The 18,805-nt window shown below is 47.7% G+C and overlaps 2 protein-coding genes across 6 annotated transcripts; both read right to left on the bottom strand.

Moving 5' to 3' along the window:
• Nucleotides 1-1,388: 1,388 nt before the first annotated feature.
• On the bottom strand, nt 1,389-10,106 carry LOC101070171 (high affinity choline transporter 1-like). Of its 3 annotated transcripts, none has more exons than XM_029850260.1 (13): nt 10,053-10,092; nt 9,805-9,896; nt 9,537-9,718; nt 9,326-9,435; nt 8,387-8,636; nt 8,186-8,299; nt 7,428-7,573; nt 4,972-5,050; nt 4,600-4,748; nt 4,083-4,226; nt 3,715-3,868; nt 3,424-3,641; nt 1,389-3,324 (listed from the first exon to the last, which is right to left on the bottom strand). In XM_029850260.1, the coding sequence occupies exons 5-13, from the start codon at nt 8,568-8,570 to the stop codon at nt 2,800-2,802; spliced, it is 1,713 nt and encodes a 570-aa protein (XP_029706120.1). In that variant the 5' UTR covers nt 8,571-8,636; nt 9,326-9,435; nt 9,537-9,718; nt 9,805-9,896; nt 10,053-10,092; the 3' UTR covers nt 1,389-2,799. The 3 variants fall into 3 exon arrangements, with proteins under 3 accessions (XP_029706120.1, XP_029706121.1, XP_011618363.2); XM_029850261.1 differs by having other exon boundaries at nt 9,537-9,690; nt 10,053-10,087; XM_011620061.2 differs by lacking the exon at nt 4,972-5,050 and having other exon boundaries at nt 7,418-7,573; nt 9,537-9,896; nt 10,053-10,106.
• A 1,507-nt stretch (nt 10,107-11,613) lies between these two features.
• LOC101070401 (high-affinity choline transporter 1-like) lies at nt 11,614-18,755 on the bottom strand. 3 transcript variants are annotated; one of them, XM_029850262.1, is made up of 9 exons: nt 18,583-18,755; nt 16,495-16,695; nt 15,826-15,939; nt 14,884-15,039; nt 14,668-14,816; nt 14,458-14,601; nt 14,145-14,298; nt 13,396-13,613; nt 11,614-13,322 (listed from the first exon to the last, which is right to left on the bottom strand). In XM_029850262.1, the coding sequence occupies exons 2-9, from the start codon at nt 16,676-16,678 to the stop codon at nt 12,744-12,746; spliced, it is 1,698 nt and encodes a 565-aa protein (XP_029706122.1). In that variant the 5' UTR covers nt 16,679-16,695; nt 18,583-18,755; the 3' UTR covers nt 11,614-12,743. The 3 variants fall into 3 exon arrangements, with proteins under 3 accessions (XP_029706122.1, XP_029706123.1, XP_029706124.1); XM_029850263.1 differs by lacking the exon at nt 18,583-18,755 and having other exon boundaries at nt 16,495-16,714; XM_029850264.1 differs by lacking the exon at nt 18,583-18,755 and having other exon boundaries at nt 15,132-15,939; nt 16,495-16,529.
• Nucleotides 18,756-18,805: the final 50 nt, after the last annotated feature.

Here is an 18,805-nt window from a genome sequence, read left to right as displayed (position 1 = left end):
ATTTCGGCGGGCGGACGATCTCGCCAGCAGCTTGATGACGTAGTTCTAACCGATCCCTCGTGGTGAAGAAGGAGCTGAGCCGGAAGGCAAGGCTCTCGATTTACCGGTCAATCTACGTCCCGGTCCTCACCTATGGCCGTCATCAACGCTGGGTGATGGTGATCTGATGTTCAAGTGCTCCCACTGACCAATCACAGCGCTCAATTGTTGGACAACCGGAAAAGCGACATGTTTTCGTGTTTTCATGCCAGCACCACCCCCACCTCCAGCCTCTGCCCCAGTAAGTCATTACACAATCCACTTCTCAAATACAACTCAAGCAAACCTAAACCTATAAAACAGAGAAATACAGAGCAATCAAAGTGCAAATGTTGCTCTAATTGTGAAAAATTACAGCAGGCTAATATCTTAAACATCAAATTTCTATTTCTATTTTCTATTTTCCCATTTTCTGGAGGGAAATAAAACTCCTTGACAATCAAAAGTAGGTTTTTTTTGACAGTATGCTGAAGTTTCCAAGGTCACCGGTTCAAATCCCTCCCGCGGTCATCCAAAAAACTAAAACAAATATTAAAAATACTTATTTCTCATCAGACAGCCAGGAATATATAAATATGGGCACAAAAGCCCCCTTTCTCTCTTTCTCTCTTTTTCCTTCTCCCCCCTTTCTTCCCCCCTTTCCTCTCTTCTTCCTCATCAATTTTGGACTATTGTTCCCCAGAGTGCTTACCATGACACCATGGAATCACGTGGGTCCAGCTAGGAGGACCAGAACCTGTTGATTGACGTCGGCACGGCTTCAGAACTGCACAATAGCTTTGGAAAGCCTGTCATGTTCCCAGAGTTGGTGTTCTGGTCTCCAAAGGGAAGTCGGGTTACCAGCCTGGCCGTGCAGGAGCCTCTCAAATGACCAAGCTGGTTGACATTTTCAACCAGCTGCAGAAGGTCAGAGTTAATAACAATACAGGTGCAATGAAACACTTTCAGATGAAGGTTGGAAGCCTAGATGGGAGCATTAATTGAAACCATAAGAGGGTTTTCCTAATTTAAACCTGTGCATATTATATATGATCATTTACTTGTGGACTACTATAGCTCAGAGTATCGTTTCCTTTGACCTATGAACTGCACCGTAATTAGAGCACTCTGATGACTACGTGTTTCACTGTAAATAGATAAAGGGACATACATTTACTAAAGGTTTTCTATTAAACCTCAAACCTCTATTAAACCTTTTTATTTTAAATATTGTATTGTTTATCCATACTTGTGCAATTGTCCCTCTCTCTGGTGGGTTGGTGGGTTGGTGGGTATGTTTAACAGCTGCAGACTAGTTCTTGTCTCATCTTATATCACTCACACTGACATTAATGAGATGGGAAACAGTCATTTGAATCTAAACTTTATTCTTAGTCAACCCCCCATGGGGATTTACAATAACAAAATACATCTTTGCCTATTGGAAAGAGGCAGCCTTCACCAAAATTCAGTATACAAACACAGTTTATGATCATGAGCATGCATAATAGTATAAAACCAAATGTAGTTTAGGGGTAAAAACAATAAAAATACAATGGTAACATACAATTATGGAGTTTGACTCAACAAAGCAAAAACCAAAAGATGCCTGACAATATGAAGGCACTGATGCTGTGGACTGAGAAGATAAGCTAAGTCAGGCTATATTTTACATTCCATTCCATTTGCTGCAATACGAAGCACTTTGCAGCTGATGGGAGGGGTTGAAATTAGTGCACACACAACTGGAAAACAATTCTGAATGAAAGGTATCTATTATTTTGAGATAGAGGTGTCTGGTATAGACTGTAAAGATGTCATTTTCAGCTGAGCCGAGTCACTTGTGTAAATCTGCAGCTCCACTTCCTGTCGAGTGAGCAGAGAAGGCGGCAGCACCGATATTCCCACGCGCCTGTTTGTCTCAGCAGCCATTTAGTGAACTTAAATAGGAGCTAAATAGGTCTCGCACTAGTGTATCATATTAGACCCGAATAAACCATTTTATCGATCATTTCATTAAACCTATCTTGACTTTTGACTTTTGAATGCCTGAAACCTGGATCCAAACACCAATCTGATTAATTTTCTTTAAAAGTCCACTTGTCGTACTGAGCTGCTGGAGTTCAGTCTCATATTTGCATTTTGAACCAAAAAGTACTCTTTTATTTTGACATTCAGCCGTCCTTTTGGAACCACACTGGTTCTGTGACCTTTTCTCCATCTCCACAGTGACCATGGGGTCACGGCCACCTCCAGTAAAACTGAGCTGTCAAATTTCATAAACTCATTATCATCAATCTTCCCTATATAAACTACTTCTACTGGATCTACTTTTGTTTACAATATACTTTATATTCTAGTAAAAGTAAAAGACCTCCGCCGGTGAACCTTCACATCTTACACATGACGTCTAACAAAGCAATAACTTGTGGAGTCCTTCACATGTTGAAATACTGCTGCTTTTCAAGCACTCGATGTCACGTTTAACAAACACAAGTGGGAATGGAGTAATTGGTGCTAGAAGTGGAGGTAAAATCTGACGATACGCACGAAGCCGTCTTCATCGTCTTATACGCTGCGCCACCTTCATGTCTCAGCTGACGTATATGTCACATATGAGATGGGCTCCTGATGAAGAAGTAGGTCTCCAGAGTGTCTGAAGTAAAATCATGTCATACTGAACAGGTGCACATTGCTGTTACCCCCCCGGTAAAACCGAAGCAGACGATCGAACACGTCCACCTCCAGTCGTCTTCCTCCTCTCTGCTCCCATCAGTCTGTTCACAAAGTCGTGGTGCTCAGCATCTGTTTGTCCTCAGAGTTATCGACCTTGGGCTCAGACGTGCGGGCGGGAGACGTCGGCCTGTGCTTGAGCTTGAACGTGTCCCAGCTCTCGGGCAGCAGACCCTTGTTGAAAATGAGGGACATCAGCCATGAGACCAGAAGAATGGACAGCATGGAGGCAACCATGATGGCAGTACGGAAGGGGAAGTATTGGGTCATCTTCCCCTCTTTGTTGAGCCGACAACCAGGGTACTGGATGACGGGCGGGAGGCCGAGGAGCGGCTCGCCGCTCAGCACCCTCAGCACGATTCCCATCATCAAGCCCACAGCAGCTCCGTAGCTGTTGGACACCTTGGAAAAGAGGATGCAGACCAGCTGAGGGAACATGATGGTGTAGGACATGTCCACGCCCACAAGCCAGAAGACCAGGACGCTGCTGTCCAGAAAGGTGAGACCAGTGCCGGCCAGACCCACAGCCACCACGGAGATACGGATCACCCACTGCATCTCACGGTCCGATGCCTGATGGAGAGACAAGCCAGCGGAGCCGGTGTTACCTCCAGACAGATGTGTTCACACGCCACCGATGCATCGTGAAGATGTCTTCTCCGTCATCCTCACCTGCTTCCTGAAAATGTTCTTGTAGATATTTGAGGAGAACAGCGATGCAGAGGAGAGCAGAGCCGAGTCCATGGAGGACATGACAGCGGCCGCCACCGCTCCGATGCCAATGATGGAGACGTAAGAGGGCACGAGGTACTGCAGAGCAATGGGGAGGATGGCCCCCGCCTGGTCCCGCTCGTATGGGGTCGGCAATCCGTAGCTGGTGGAGTTCCAGTCTGACAGGCACATTAATTCACCAGGAACCATTAGAAACACCACAAACAGTTGAACTGAAGTACCAGTGTGTACCAGTAGAAGCAGCCACGGCGCCCACGAGGATGGACGGGACACCCAGCACCAGGCAAAAGGCTGATGAGGCAAAGCAGGTCACCTGAGCCTGGGTGTAGGATGAGGCTGACAGAATTCTCTGGTAGAATGCCTGGTAGGCCAGGCCCCCCAGAGCCTGGAGAAAAATACACTGTCAAGGCCTGATGTGAGGAAACAAACCCCACGGGATCACCCAAACCCTCTCCTTAAGCACTATAAATAAGCATAAATACGAGTTGTGACCCATATTCACACCGGTCTTGTCTTTGTATATGCAGTATGTATGTGTGTGTGTGTGTGTGTGTGTGTGTGTGTGTGTGTGTTCAGCAAACATCACATCTTCCGCTCACCAGCAGCATGAAGTCATCAAACCATTTGCCGGCCTCATCCAGCTCCACCGTGCCGACCCAGGGAGCCTGGAAGGTCTGGTTGTAGGCCGTCAGCGAGATGTCCAAAGAGTGAGGGTTGGTCAGCAGGAAAGGGACACACACCCACTGCACGTACAAACACACAGCTTATCTGATCGCGGCCTCTCGGCGAAACTTTCCGCCGGCGAAACTTTCCGCCAGCTCTTGGACATCAGGAGAGTCAAGCAGCACAGTTAGTGCTGGGAAAAGCCGGAACGCTTTTCCAGAGCTTTCCCCATTAGAAGTAAAGGAGGAGGGTGTCATTTTTAGAAAGTTTAATAGGTCATTCTATCACTAAGCCTCTGTCTCCATCCCAAATATTTGCTGAACAGAACGCTGCTGGGTCAAGAGAAGTAAATAAACCAGTCCGTGGAAATAAAACAGGCCATTTATTGGACCTCAACTTCAATATTTTTAACCTCGAGTGTCACACATGCAGATGGGAAGAGCTGCTACACACCAGACTGATGAAGATGAGGATGAGCTGGATGACGTCTGTGTAGGCCACAGAGTAAAGGCCCCCCAGGAGTGTGTAGATGATGGCCACTACTGCAGAGATGAGGATGGAGTAGATGTAGGACAGATCCAGGATGACCCTCATGGTTCCACCTGGAACAACAGGGCAGAGCCATGAGCACCGAAGGGCTGACGGAGGTCACACACACACACACACAGACACACACACAGACACACACACAGCTTCATTAGAGACTGGATGAGTGCGTGTTACGCAAGTCTAGTTCGGTCGGGATGGTCCTGTTGCAGGAACCAGTTTTAGCTGGGCATTAGTCATCCGACATTAATAACCGCAGGGTGCACAAACAAGCCAAACCTTTGACCCCCTCCTCTGCCAGAGCGCGTTTTGGTGTCAGGTATTCGCCAAACATCTTCACGTGTTGAGACATCCACCTCTGGGAACATTAGAAACACGCATAATTTTCACTGTTGGGTGGAAAATGGCCCGAAAGGCCTTCACGGAGGGAACACTTGGTGGCTCCTCCTGGTCATCGTTTCACACCGGAGGGTTTTAAACCGGAAAATCCAGCCGCTTCCATCTGCTCGGCGGGATTTATTCCGCCGGGCAAAGCTGATCTGGGGGTTATCGAGATGGACACAAACACGACCCGGCGGGCGCTGCATGACACAACGTAAACTTTGTAAACAGTTCCTGCTCGGTCGCACACACACACACACACACACACAGTTTATATTACAAAGTCTCCCAGCAACATTTATGTAGATCAGATTTGCAGTCAAGAGTGTCAAGTGTTGGTGTGTGTGTGTGTGTGTGGTGTGTGTCCTTGGAAGAGGTGTGAGGGTCTCCTAAATCTATATTGGTTAAATAGGCTAAGAGGAACATTCCTGCCGACCAGACCTTTTGTGGAACACGGCTGCTCTGATAACACACGCAGGGATTTTATGTTTTACAGAACACAGCAACAGTAAATATTCCTCTTTTAAAACAAGGCTGGAAAAGGAAGACGGCAATAAAATATTGCCCGTAACATTAAGGCGCACACCGTGGAATAATAAAAACAGCAGGAAAAGTTTCTTTGGAATACTTCGTCGGGCATTTGACGTGTGACTTGGGAAGGAAAGGAAACCTTGTCCTGCAAACATGTTTGCAAGAAGCCAGAACAGGTTGTGTTGAGCAGCAGTGCAGCGCGTGTTGCTGCTGTGTCGTCAGTTACCAGCACCAGCTGGACACCGACCCCAAGGATTAGCTTGCAACGACACATGACGCCTGACTTCACAACCAGCTGTTATTTATTGTAGCTTAAGTGTTGCTAGCTTCCCTCTATTCCAAATTGCACTTCATCACTATATAGCTTATATCAGCCTATATTGGCTTATATCAGCCTATATCAGCTTATATCAGGCTACACCAGCTTATATCAGGCTACATCAGCTTATATCATCTTATATCAGCCTATATCGGCTTATATCAGCCTATATCAGCCTATATCAGCCTATATCAGCTTATATCAGGCTACACCAGCTTATATCAGGCTACATCAGCTTATATCATCTTATATCAGCCTATATCGGCTTATATCAGCCTATATCAGCCTATATCAGCCTATATCAGCTTATATCATCTTATATCATCTTATATCAGCCTATATCAGCTTATATCATCTTATATCAGGCTACAACAGCTTATATCAGGCTACATCAGCTTATATCAGCCTATATCAGCCTATATCAGCCTATATCATCTTATATCAGGCTACATCAGCCTATATCAGCCTATATCAGCTTATATCAGCCTATATCAGCTTATATCAGCTTATATCAGGCTATATCAGCCTATATCAGCTTATATCATCTTATATCAGCCTATATCGACTTATATCAGGCTACATCAGCTTATATCAGGCTACACCAGCTTATATCAAGCTACATCAGTTTATATCAGCCTATATCAGCCTATATCAGCTTATATCAGCCTATATCAGCTTATATCAGGCTACATCAGCCTATATCAGCCTATATCAGCCTATATCAGCCTATATCAGCTTATATCAGGCTACATCAGCCTATATCAGCCTATATCAGCTTATATCAGCCTATATCAGCTTATATCAGCCTATATCAGCTTATATCAGGCTACATCAGTTTATATCAGCCTATATCAGCTTATATCAGCCTATATCAGCTTATATCAGCCTATATCAGCTTATATCAGGCTACATCAGCCTATATCAGCTTATATCAGCCTATATCAGCCTATATCAGCTTATATCAGCCTATATCAGCTTATATCAGCCTATATCAGCCTATATCAGCTTATATCAGCCTTTATCAGCCTATATCATCTTATATCAGCCTATATCAGCCTATATCAGCTTATATCAGCCTTTATCAGCCTATATCAGCCTATATCATCTTATATCAGGCTACATCAGCCTATATCAGCCTATATCATCTTATATCAGCCTATATCAGCCTATATCAGCTTATATCAGCCTATATCAGCCTATATCAGCTTATATCAGCCTTTATCAGCCTATATCAGCTTATATCAGGCTACATCAGCCTATATCAGCTTATATCAGCCTATATCAGCCTATATCAGCCTATATCAGCTTATATCAGCCTTTATCAGCCTATATCATCTTAGAGGTGATCCCAACATAAGTTACCCTCCATATTCTTTCTCACATCTCTGTGTTGTGAGTGTTTGTGCAGATGCACAGATCATCCGTCAGGGTTGCACACGTGCACGCGGGCACACATTTCAGCACCTGGCAGTGTTGCAGGATGAGGTAACTCACCCAGACTGACCAGTGTGCGTGCCACCCACAGGACATCAGCCACCAGGGTTGGGAAGATCAGCACGGTGCTCATAACGTTCCCATACTTCTTCTGGAAAGGGTCCATCATGGTCACGTAATTGTTCTCTCTCATAGGTTTGGCGAAGAAAAACCCACCTGCAGAATCAGAAGGTGTCAAAATGTCAAAATGGAGACACGGGTGAACATTATATTGGACTTGGAAAAAACTGGGAAATGATTTGTGCCGACACCGACGCCCACTGACATGCTGAGGACGTGGACGTGTCAGGGTCAGCTCAACCCTTTGCAGCTGCTCTCGCAGGTCCCAACGCAGGCCCAATTTCTAGGGATGCTATTTTTACCCTTCACACTTGTTAGTGAGCAGAAGTGGGCAGAGGGACATCGACTAGGAGACGATTCTGCAGCTAAATCTCACCTTAACCTTCTAAATGGTTAACTATTGAAATATAAGACACACACCTCAGGTGGGCGGCTACGATAACCGTTGAGAGGCGACGACTTCCTGCCTCACACTTCCTGTTTCCTGTTCTCCACACCTGAATTCCATCCCACTCAAGCTGTGCCAGTGCAGGTGGAGTCATCATACTACAACCCTTGTCCCCATTCAATCACATGTAAAACCGACGGGGGGCTGCGACCCTGCCGGGGCCAGAGCTACGTGTGTTAGCATCCTCCTGGTTACACATCCAGCACCGAGCCTCGGGCCAGGAAGAGAAACCAGGAGGTGAAGACCTGCTTGATGCTCACCTAAGAAGAAGGTCACAATATAAGGGACCGGCATGAGAGCCCAGACTGCCCCCAGAGTTGGGTTATACGTTGCCTCGGCGATGCCCAGGATGAAGCCTCCGCCCACCCACGTTGCTGTTGGGACACAATTCATGAAGAAAATAAGAGAGAGGATCGCGACTCAATATGAGGCAGAGCAGTTCAGGCCCGCGGAGTGTTTACCAGTCAGGGTGAAGATGCCAACCAGCAGGTTAATCTTGCGTCCGGCCAGCAGCGTTATCTCCATGCCATCGCCCGTGCACTTCTTCTCTTCCTTCCTGGAGCGCATGGAGGCCCAGATCCCCGTGCCCAGGACGACCAGATAGAACCCAGCCATCACGATCAGGCCCGGCACGTTCAGAGCCATCTTCTCCTTATTTATTTATTTATATATATATATATTTATATATTTATATTTATTTTCTCCTGTTTCCTGTGGAGAGATAAAAAAAAAAAGAGAATCGTCCACTTTCAAACAGCTGCTGGCTAAAACAGTTTCACATTTGCTAATTTCCTTAAAAGACACATTGTGAGTTCAGGATAAACGGGCTCGTTTGGCATTTTTGAATTTCTACTATTGTCTAGTGTCTCGGTACTTTTCCATTCGGACCGAATCTTCTTTTTAATTCTCTGCTTCTGTGATGGGCTCGGTCAGCTCTTAGCTAACCCAAACACTCCATCCTTACTAGCTTGTGTTGTAATATCTGCCCTTTAGTTGGTGGTGAGTGTCAGAAAGCAAAACCAGGTCAACAGTGCGCCACTGTTGGACAGCAGTCAAAGGAAAGACCTATGAATAAAGATGCTGAGGTGGAGCGGACCAGAAAAGAACCTTCCCAACACCCAACTGAGCTGAGGAGTTACTGTCAAGTAGAAGAAGAACTTAACCAGAAAAACACCGATCTGATGTGAAATATCCATGAAATCTGCTGCTTCTGTCTGCAGTGGAAAACTACTGCTCCTCCAAAAACCCCTCCAGGGCAGATTCAACAAGCGTGCAGCTGTGGGGGCAGCTGATAAAGCCCCAGGGTGTTGGGCACCGGTTCACTCCTCCGCCGCTCTCCCACCTCCATGGAGCTGCGCATGCAGCAGAGCGCGGACATGCGTGCGCGAGCGAGCACCTACCTGAGGCTCCCAAGGTGCCCGGCTCCCCTCTCGGTGATGCTGGGGCCCAGACTGTGTTCAGAGCTCAGGACCAGTGGACGCTGGGGTCCGGGAGGACGACTGGGGGTCTGCTGGAAGACAGAAATAAGGAGGCTCTTCAGAACGGCTCCCCGTCGGTCGGAAAGGATGGAAGAGTCTGCAGTGACCTGGTAGACCCAGTTTTAAAGCGTACTTGGGAGGGGAGGGGTCACTCCAGGGAGGAAAACCACCTCCTGTGCCATCTGCTGGTGGGGCATTGCTGGTAGAGCCAACCAGCCTTGGAGCAAGGCAGGGACGAGGACGGCGTCACAGCGGCCAATCAGGACCGAGACCAAAACATGCTTCACCTCCAGGGAGGAATCCTGATCATAATCACTCATCGGGCGTAACAAACATGTTCAGTTCAATTCAAACACTCCGTTACTGTTATTGAAGGAGCTTTAAATGAGTCCATTACTTACAGAAGTCCAGCACATTCTGGTGAGCGGAGACTCCAGATCCTTCCCATGTGGGAGTGGATCATCCACGGAGGATTCCTGCGTCCTACCAGCTCCTGGCGGGCCGAAAGATTCGGATCAACAAAGCAAGGAGGGGACGGAAGAACGTAATATTGTAAGAGATGCTAACTAAAGATTCTGGAGTTCTGGAGATCTCAGCTGAGTGGGGATCTCCTGAAGATCCAGCGTGTGATGAGGAAGAGCTCACTGACCTGTGGGAGGGACCCAGTCGTGGTCCATCCTGTTCCGATCAGGACTCTGATCCCTCTGAGACCTGCTAACCATGACGACAACCAGAGGAACCAGCGGCTTTAATGCTCATTCGTCAAATGGAAATCATCACGTTTGAGCCCGGCCTGTAACGAGAGACTTCACACCCGTTGGGCGAAATGTTGGGCGTCCCGGATCGATGACAGAACGACTCTGAAGCAGCTTTCTGCTCTCAGGCAACAACGTTTAACACCAACGTTGAGGGTTGATCATTATTAAAGATCAATGCCTCACACGTTGGACGCATAAAGAGGAAATATAACACACAGAAAACAAAAATAAGAGTGTTTAATTTAGAATAGACGACCTGGCGTCAGAATCATGGAGATAAACAAGAAATAAACAGTAATAACAGTGATGAAAAGAGGCTTTATTTTGTGTCTTTGTGAAGCTTCAGAGATGAACGTTCAGGAAGTGATATCCAGTTCCAACTGAGGCTACTCTTCTAAAATAGACTCATCCCCACAACAAACCAGCAGCCTTTTTAGGCTCTACACCTTGTCCACTGCTGTCAGGAGCATTTGGTGACAACCTGACGCTCACTAAAGGTCAGCTGGAGAAGTGCCACCAGATCCAGAACTGTATCTTTGCAGCTTATTCAACTAATCCACTTGGTATCCCTGAAGTGGCGGCCGCTGCCAGGTCCCCGTTCACATCTATAATTGGTTGTTTAGCTGAATAAATTCCTTTCAAAACTCACGGAGCTAAATGTATCGCAGCTGCTGCAGGACGCCAGGCTGCTTACGCAAGAGCAGATTTAGCTCAAAGACCTGAAACTAGCCAGAGATGCCTCACACTTTTCTGGAAAAACACACATAACGGCTCAACATAGCATGACCTAATGTATGGTTAACCCAGCCGGTGGTTGAGGTAACGGCCCACAAAGGCCTCGGAAGAGCCTGCACGTATACACACACGCATATAGGTGCAAACATACAGAATCTGGCAACATCCTGCAGCCCAAAGACACAAACACACTGTTGCTACATGGGTCTGGGAGGGCAGGTTAGCCTTGCACACGGGGTGGATCCGAAGAGCTACATAGAGGCTAACGCCATGGCAACAGTAACAATGGAAGTGAGAAATGCTACACAAACACTGACATCAGCTGCGTATGGAGAGGGTTGTGTTGTGACATCCACAGGCCAAATAGGTTGATTAAAATGAGAAGAGACAAGCTAAAGGCTAACGTGAGGGTCATTTACTGGCTCCAGTTTTGGCCACTTGGCTTCGTTCCCTCTGAAAGCTCCAGATCTGAGCGACTGAGTGCTGCTAATTCTGCTCATTGCTCAGATGGTTCTGGTCCATGGTGCTAACTGCTGAGACCGAGAGCTGCAGACACCCGCACGGCTCAGCCAGGTTTCAACCAGCCCAGGTCCAAATCACAGTGTTAGGTTACCTGAAGCTAGGCTAACCATGCAGCGCTACAGGTGCTACTGCACTCAGTGTGTGTGTGTGTGTGTGTGTGTGTGTGTGTGTGTAATAACAACAAAACCTTGTTTATTCCAGTAAATAAACCATTTATTTAAATAGACATGGCACTCAGGGGGAACCAGGACATGTTTTGAGGTATTTAGGCATCAAAAGTACTCGTTATACTGGTATTGGTAGGACCTGGTACTGGTACTAGTACTGGTACTGGTACTGGTGAGGACTCCATTCCTACTCAGTCTGAAATAAAGGTGGTTTAGAACATCCTGGTTGGGCTCTGGATGGCAGATATTAGCCACAGAAACGCTGAGTAAAGCAAAGCAAAATCTAAATGCCACAAGAGCCGTTCAGTCCTTAACTAAACCAAGTTAAACTAAGAAAATACTGATAAAATCACATAATAATAACTGCATTTTAACAATAAAATGCAAAAAAAACTAAAACTGCGAGGAAAAAGGCCAAAGAGATAAACAGTAAAACCAAAAATAAATGACAGGGCACAGTTAGAAAACAGAAAAAATTATAATTGTAGTGAACTATTACACCAGAGGAAATTATAAGTAGTGTAATTAAACGTAACATTGATAAATCTAAAGTAAACACAACAGTAAATAATGTCAACAGGAGTAAAAATGAGTAAAACCTTTAACAGAATCTGTTATTGAACCCTTCGTTCGTTTGCTTCCACAGTTTCACACAATTATAGAAAAGGTCGTTATGACAAGGTTGGATAAACGTATACGCTATTTTAAATAATGGTTAATAATAATAACAATAATAATAATAATAACAATAATAATAATAATAATAATAATAAAATATGGACCATAACAGGAAACCACAACTTCTGAGCACCTTCGCTGATTTAAAGACCACAAACTGTTTATATTCTTTATATTTGGATCCTTTTTCCCATCAATTTATGCTGAATGTATTTAAATGAAAAGATCCTAAAAGGAACATTTCAAACTATTGATATTCTGGTCAAAAGGGGCGAAAAATAAAGATTTATTCTTCTCTTCATTAATCGGGGTTGGGCTTTAAATAAGTATAAATCCTTTTTATTCCAGTGAAGCTTGAGCTCACTGTGGGTTTTTCCATATTTTAGGGATGTTTTGCTGCTGAAACTGTTTTAAACTGTTTCAGGAACAAAAAAAAACCCCAAAGAAAATAAAATGTAGGCATTTATTTACATCCCGGTCTTATTTTTGTGATCGAGTCCTCAGCATTGGTTGTAAAACGAGTCCCCGCTCGGATTCACCTCCAGCCTCCCTGCTCCGATGGGCGACGTCGCTCCTCGGAACGTCGTCGCTCCTCGGAACGTCGTCGCTCCTCGGAGATCCTCGTATGACGTTGAAAGTGTCCCACCTCTCCGGTAGAAGTCCGTGGTTGAACATGAGGGAAGTCAGCCAGGAGAAGAGCAGGATGCTGAGCAAGGTGGACAGCATGGAGAACGTCCTCACGGGGGCCTTCTGCACGTGCACGCCGTCTTGCAGCGTGCACCCAGGGAGCTGAAGAACGACAGGAAGACCTATGGTGTTCTCACCCAACAGAATCCTCAGAGTCAGCCCAATGACGTATCCCACGAAAGCGCCGTAACCGTTAGTGACTTGGAAGAAGAGCACGGCGACCAGGTGAGGGAAGATGAGGGTGTAGGAGATGTCGGCGCCCAGGATCCAGAGGAGCAAGGTGCTGTTGGTGTAGAAGGTGATGGACGTGCCCAGCACCCCCACCACCACCACAGACACGCGAATCACCCACTGCATTTCCCAGTCGGACGCCTGTGGAGGGGAAAGAGACGTGGGTACGTGTGCACGAGGCCGTGCACGAGGCTGACGGGGCGCCGCCACGCACCTGCTTACGGAGAATGTTCTTGTAGATGTTCGAGGAGAAAACCGAAGTGGCCGACAGGAGAGCGGAGTCCGCGGACGACATGACGGCGGCGGAAATGGCTCCGATCCCAACGATGGACAAGAACCAGGGGGTGACGTACTGCAGGGTGAGGGGCAGAATGAAGGTGTTCTGCCCCCGGGCGGCAGGAGACGGAGATCCGTACAGCGTCTGGTTCCAGTCTGTTCAGCACAAACACAGGTGACGCCGCAGCAAACACATACTGACATGTAATTACACCCCCGTCCAGCAGGGGGCGGAAGTAAAAGTAAAGATTTGTAATATCGGGATTTTACAGAGAAAATGAAGATTCTTCCGTTTTACTGCCGACATTTTCCTTTATTCCCTAGAGGATTGGTGCCTTCATTTTTCCAAAGGTCTTGTGTTAATTATTGATTAAACCCTGATTAATTAATGATTAAACATTAATTTCAGTTATTTCATGTTTCTGTTGTATTTTTTATGGTTCTTGCTGCATTGGTCTTGTTTGTATTGTTTGATGTGACCAATATTGCTGTTAAATGATCTTTAACAAAGGAAAAATAATCTTTTACAGACACAACTAATTTAATTAGTAAAAAGAAAATACACTCTGCTACCATCTGCTCAGTCTGCTGGGGTCTGGACTGAGAAGCCCCATGGAGGGGGTTCTGGGGTGCCAGCACGTCCAGGTGCCCTTGAGCAAGGTACCTGAGAATGAGTTGGTAAAATACCTGTGGAAGCCGCGACCGCCCCGACCAAAACCGGAGGAATCCCAAGAATAACCACCACAAAGGCAGCGGCGAAGCAGGTCAACTGGGCGGTCCGAGATGAGGAAGCTGACAGCGTCCTCTGGTGGAAGCACTGGAAGGAGACACTCCCGAGACCCTGGGGGGGGAGGAGGAGGGCCCACACATGAGGTGGAGGGGAGAAGAACGCCCCCTGGTGGCCTAACCAGAGTTCAGGAATGATCCAGGAATAAATGTGGCCAGCAGGATCCTGCGCCTCCACTCAAACATCTCAGATAAGCTTCTGGATTCAGCTCACCAGCATCAGGAAGTCATCCATCCACTTCCAGACGTCCTCCAGCTCCAGCGTTCCCACCCAGGGCTCCTGGAAGGTGCCGTTGAACGCTGTCTCCAGGATGCTGACGGAGAACGGGCTGGTCAGCAGGAACGGGACGCACAACCACTGCGGGGACGAACACGACGTGGGTGAGACGCTGAGAAGATGCAACACGCGCCCGGAGACACTCACCAAGCTGAAGAAGGTGAGCGCGAGCTGGATGACGTCGGTGTAGGCCACCGAGTAGAGGCCCCCCAACAGCGTGTAGACGATGGCCACGGCCGATGAGATCCAGACGCAGTAGGCGAAGGGCAGGTCCAGGATGACGCTGACAGTGGCTCCTGGAGAACAAAGAGGGTTGGTGGTGCAGGAGTGTGGCCTTCACGGACCAACAGGAGACAGGTTCACCTAAGCCCAGCAGGGTGGCGGCCACCCACAGGACGTCCATCATGATGGAGGGGAGCACCAGGGCGCCGCTCAGCAGGTTCCCGTACTTGATCTGGAAGGGGTCCATCATGGTGACGTACATCCGCTCCCTCATTGGTTTGGCAAAGAAAAGCCCACCTGAAGCAGATCCTGTCATCAGTTAGTGTTTCACGCTCTAGAACCCGGGGCGCTCAGCACCGCGCCGCTTCTGGACCACGGGGAGGCGGCACCTGGCTCAAGGGCACCTCGGCGGAGCCCCGAAGGGGTTCTGGTGCCTCCCCCCGACTGCCAGAACTCCTGGTGGGTGAAGAGGATCCTGGAAAATTGGTCAGCAGCACGAAAGAGGCTGAATTCTGAGTTAGTTTGGGTTCAAAGTTCTAGAGCATGGGCGTGTGGAGCGGCGCTGGAGCTCGCCGATACGTCAGCGCTGCCAAAGCAAACACGGGATTTCAGGAAGGAACGTTCCAAACCGTTTCCCTTTGGAAGCAGCGCTTTACAGTCTGGCTGAAATCCCGACGGGAATCTGAACTATTTACTGGGAACGCTGCGTCTGATAGCACCAGAGAACACAGCGGGTCAGCGGAGAACCGGGAACATCCGGGCCGATCCCGGAGAAGCTCCGATTGGAGTGGGTCGTCCGTGTTCCTGGTCTCTTCCTACGGGAGAAAAGAGCTAAAAACCCTGACGAGCCGAGTTCTGTTGGAAGAGAACCGATCAGATAAACAACATTTCTGAGCCAGAACGTTGTGAACGGACCCGTGTTCTGGTCCAGAGGGGACGCTCCCAGTCCAGCTCCGCAGCACCAGCGGTGGCGCTGACTGGGAGGCCTCGGCGCCGGTCCAGAGGGGAACGCCGACCGTTTCTGAGATCCAGGTTCTGCTCTTCTCAGAACCTGGACCTGCTGTACTGTCTGACGTGTCTTACCAAATATGAAGGCCATGGAGTACTGGAGCGGCATCAGGGCCCATAATAAGCCCAACTTGGGAGTGTAGACGGCCTCGGCCACCCCCAGGATGAACCCGCCACCGACCCAGGTGGCTTTACCGGAACCAGGGAGAAGAGGAAAGGTCAGAATTAGCGTCACCTTAAATGAGCCACAGTCTGGCCTCAACGTGCACGTTGGATCGTGCGCGTAAACGTGTGAATTGATTCTTTTCCTCAGGTGAACAACGATGGTGAAACCCTGTGAAAGTGCACGTACAGTGCATGTTCTGACACATGTCACATGACCTGAGCCTGTTGTGATAGAAGGGGAGGAGCAGAGATAAGGGAGTAATGGGGGGGGGGGGGGGGGGGCAGCTGTAAACAGGGAAAAATGGAGGGAATGTTTGGAAAATTAAGGGATTTCTGCCTCTAAAAAAGGAAGAAAATTGCTTTGTAGTGGATAAACGATGGGAGCGAGGCCTGGATGGGGATTAGGTTCTTTGCTTTTTTGCCCCGTAAATGCTTAAGGTGCTTTTTCCACACCGTGTTTGTGACCTTTGGGCCACCAGGAGGAAGTAATTATCCGTTATCATGGATTCACCGGCTTATTGTGCCTAATTATGAGTCTCAAAAATAGGAAATAAGAGCTGTGACTGCAGGCTAACATACCAGTCATGGTGAATATCCCAACGAGTAAGCTAATGCTTCTGTCTCCCAGGAGCACCACCTCGGCCTGATTTCCGTGGCTCTTCCTCTCAGCCTTCCTGGACTTCCGTGCCGCCCAGATTCCCGTTCCCAGGATCAGGATGTAGAAGACAACCACTGCGACCACGCCGGGGACGTTGAGCGCCATGTTGACCGATCGCCCGCCTGCTAACCACAGAGGGGGAGTGATGCCGGAGGGCTGCTGTCCACAGGTGGAGGGTTCACATGAGTGTGTGTGTGTGTGTGTGTGGGGGGGGGGTGTGGGGGGGGGGAGGTGTGGGGGGGGAGGTGTGGGGGGGGGAGGTGTGTGTGTGGGGTTCATGTCAGGGAACAACACGCCGTGTTTGTTCTGCAGGTCGTCTGTTTGCACGTTTGGCACCAGAACCGGGTTTGATGGTGACCTTCGCACTCGCCATTTTTGACTCCTGGTGACTGCGTGGAAACGAAATTCTTAGAATCTGATTGGACACGAGCGTTCGTGGCAGGAGCTGGTGGAGGAAGCGTTAGCTTGATCTTGATCAACTTATCTCCCACAAGACGGCAGCAGCCGAGCGTCTGAACACGGAGCAGAAAAGCCGCCGGGTTTAAACTCATCTGGGTTAAACTCATCTGGGTTTAAACTCCTCTGGGTTAAACTCATCTGGGTTTAAACTCCTCTGGGTTTAAACTCATCTGGGTTTAAACTCATCTGGGTTAAACTCATCTGGGTTTAAACTCCTCTGGGTTTAAACTCATCTGGGTTTAAACTCATCTGGGTTAAACTCATCTGGGTTTAAACTCCTCTGGGTTTAAACTCATCTGGGTTTAAACTCATCTGGGTTAAACTCATCTGGTTTAAACTCCTCTGGGTTTAAACTCATCTGGGTTTAAACTCATCTGGGTTTGAACTCATCTGGGTTTAAACTCATCTGGGTTTGAACTCATCTGGGTTTAAACTCATCTGGGTTTAAACTCATCTGGGTTTAAACTCATCTGGGTTTAAACTCCTCTGGGTTAAACTCATCTGGGTTAAACTCATCTGGGTTTAAACTCCTCTGGGTTTAAACTCATCTGGGTTTAAACTCATCTGGGTTTAAACTCATCTGGGTTTAAACTCCTCTGGGTTAAACTCATCTGGGGTTAAACTCATCTGGGTTAAACTCATCTGGGTTTAAACTCATCTGGGTTTAAACTCATCTGGGTTAAACTCATCTGGGTTTAAACTCATCTGGGTTTAAACTCATCTGGGTTTAAACTCCTCTGGGTTTGAACTCCTCTGGGTTTAAACTCATCTGGGTTTAAACTCATCTGGGTTTAAACTCCTCTGGGTTAAACTCATCTGGGTTAAACTCATCTGGGTTAAACTCATCTGGGTTTAAACTCATCTGGGTTTAAACTCCTCTGGGTTAAACTCATCTGGGTTAAACTCATCTGGGTTAAACTCATCTGGGTTTAAACTCCTCTGGGTTTAAACTCATCTGGGTTTAAACTCCTCTGGGTTTAAACTCCTCTGGGTTTAAACTCATCTGGGTTTGGACTTCTTCTTCTTGCAACCTTCATTTCATCCCTTGAAACGCCACATTTGCTCTCCGGTCCAGCTTGTGCATGACAGACGTCCGCGCGCGTTCACCTTTCAATTTGCCTCGTTTTCAGAACCCGCGGCCAGTGACGTCACGCGGTTGTTATTTAGGCCCCGCCCACCCCGCCGATATTCATCTCGCCGTCCGTTATAAAACTCCTGGGATGACTTTAATCCCACCTGTGGATCACCGCGATCCACAGGTGGGATTATGATGAGATTATTATTATTATTATTATTATTATCATTCCGATTTATGTACAATTTATGCCGGACAATATGTGAATAATCACGTGATTGTGATCACCAACAACCTACACACACCCGACAACTCTGCCAACAACACAAAAGGAACCGTTAGAAGTCGAGATATGCCAGATATGCACCAGGAAAATGATTTTAAGAAAAGGAAAATCCACCCTCACCGTAAACTCTTGATTTATAAGGATCTTTTGCACATCTGCCCCCCCCCCCCCCCCCCAGATGTTGCTCACCTTCAAGTTCCTCCCGTCTTTGCCCTGTTGAGGGGTTTCTTCGAACTTGTTCCTGGGGAGGGTATCTCAGGGTAGAAGTCGTTTTACGGCGTCAGCGGCCAAACGGGCCAATCAGCTGCAGGCGTGCGTGATGTTTTTGAGACCATCGACCACCCGAACCGCGCACAGGGTCCCCCTGATAAGAGCTTCTCAACTCTCGCGCCGCTGCCCACGTCGGCCGCGG

The sequence above is a fragment of the Takifugu rubripes genome, chromosome 17, assembly GCF_901000725.2.
Source record: "Takifugu rubripes chromosome 17, fTakRub1.2, whole genome shotgun sequence".
Lineage (NCBI taxonomy): Eukaryota > Metazoa > Chordata > Actinopteri > Tetraodontiformes > Tetraodontidae > Takifugu > Takifugu rubripes.
Note: the sequence above shows the minus strand (reverse complement) of the source record. Positions and strands in the feature narration are given on the sequence as shown.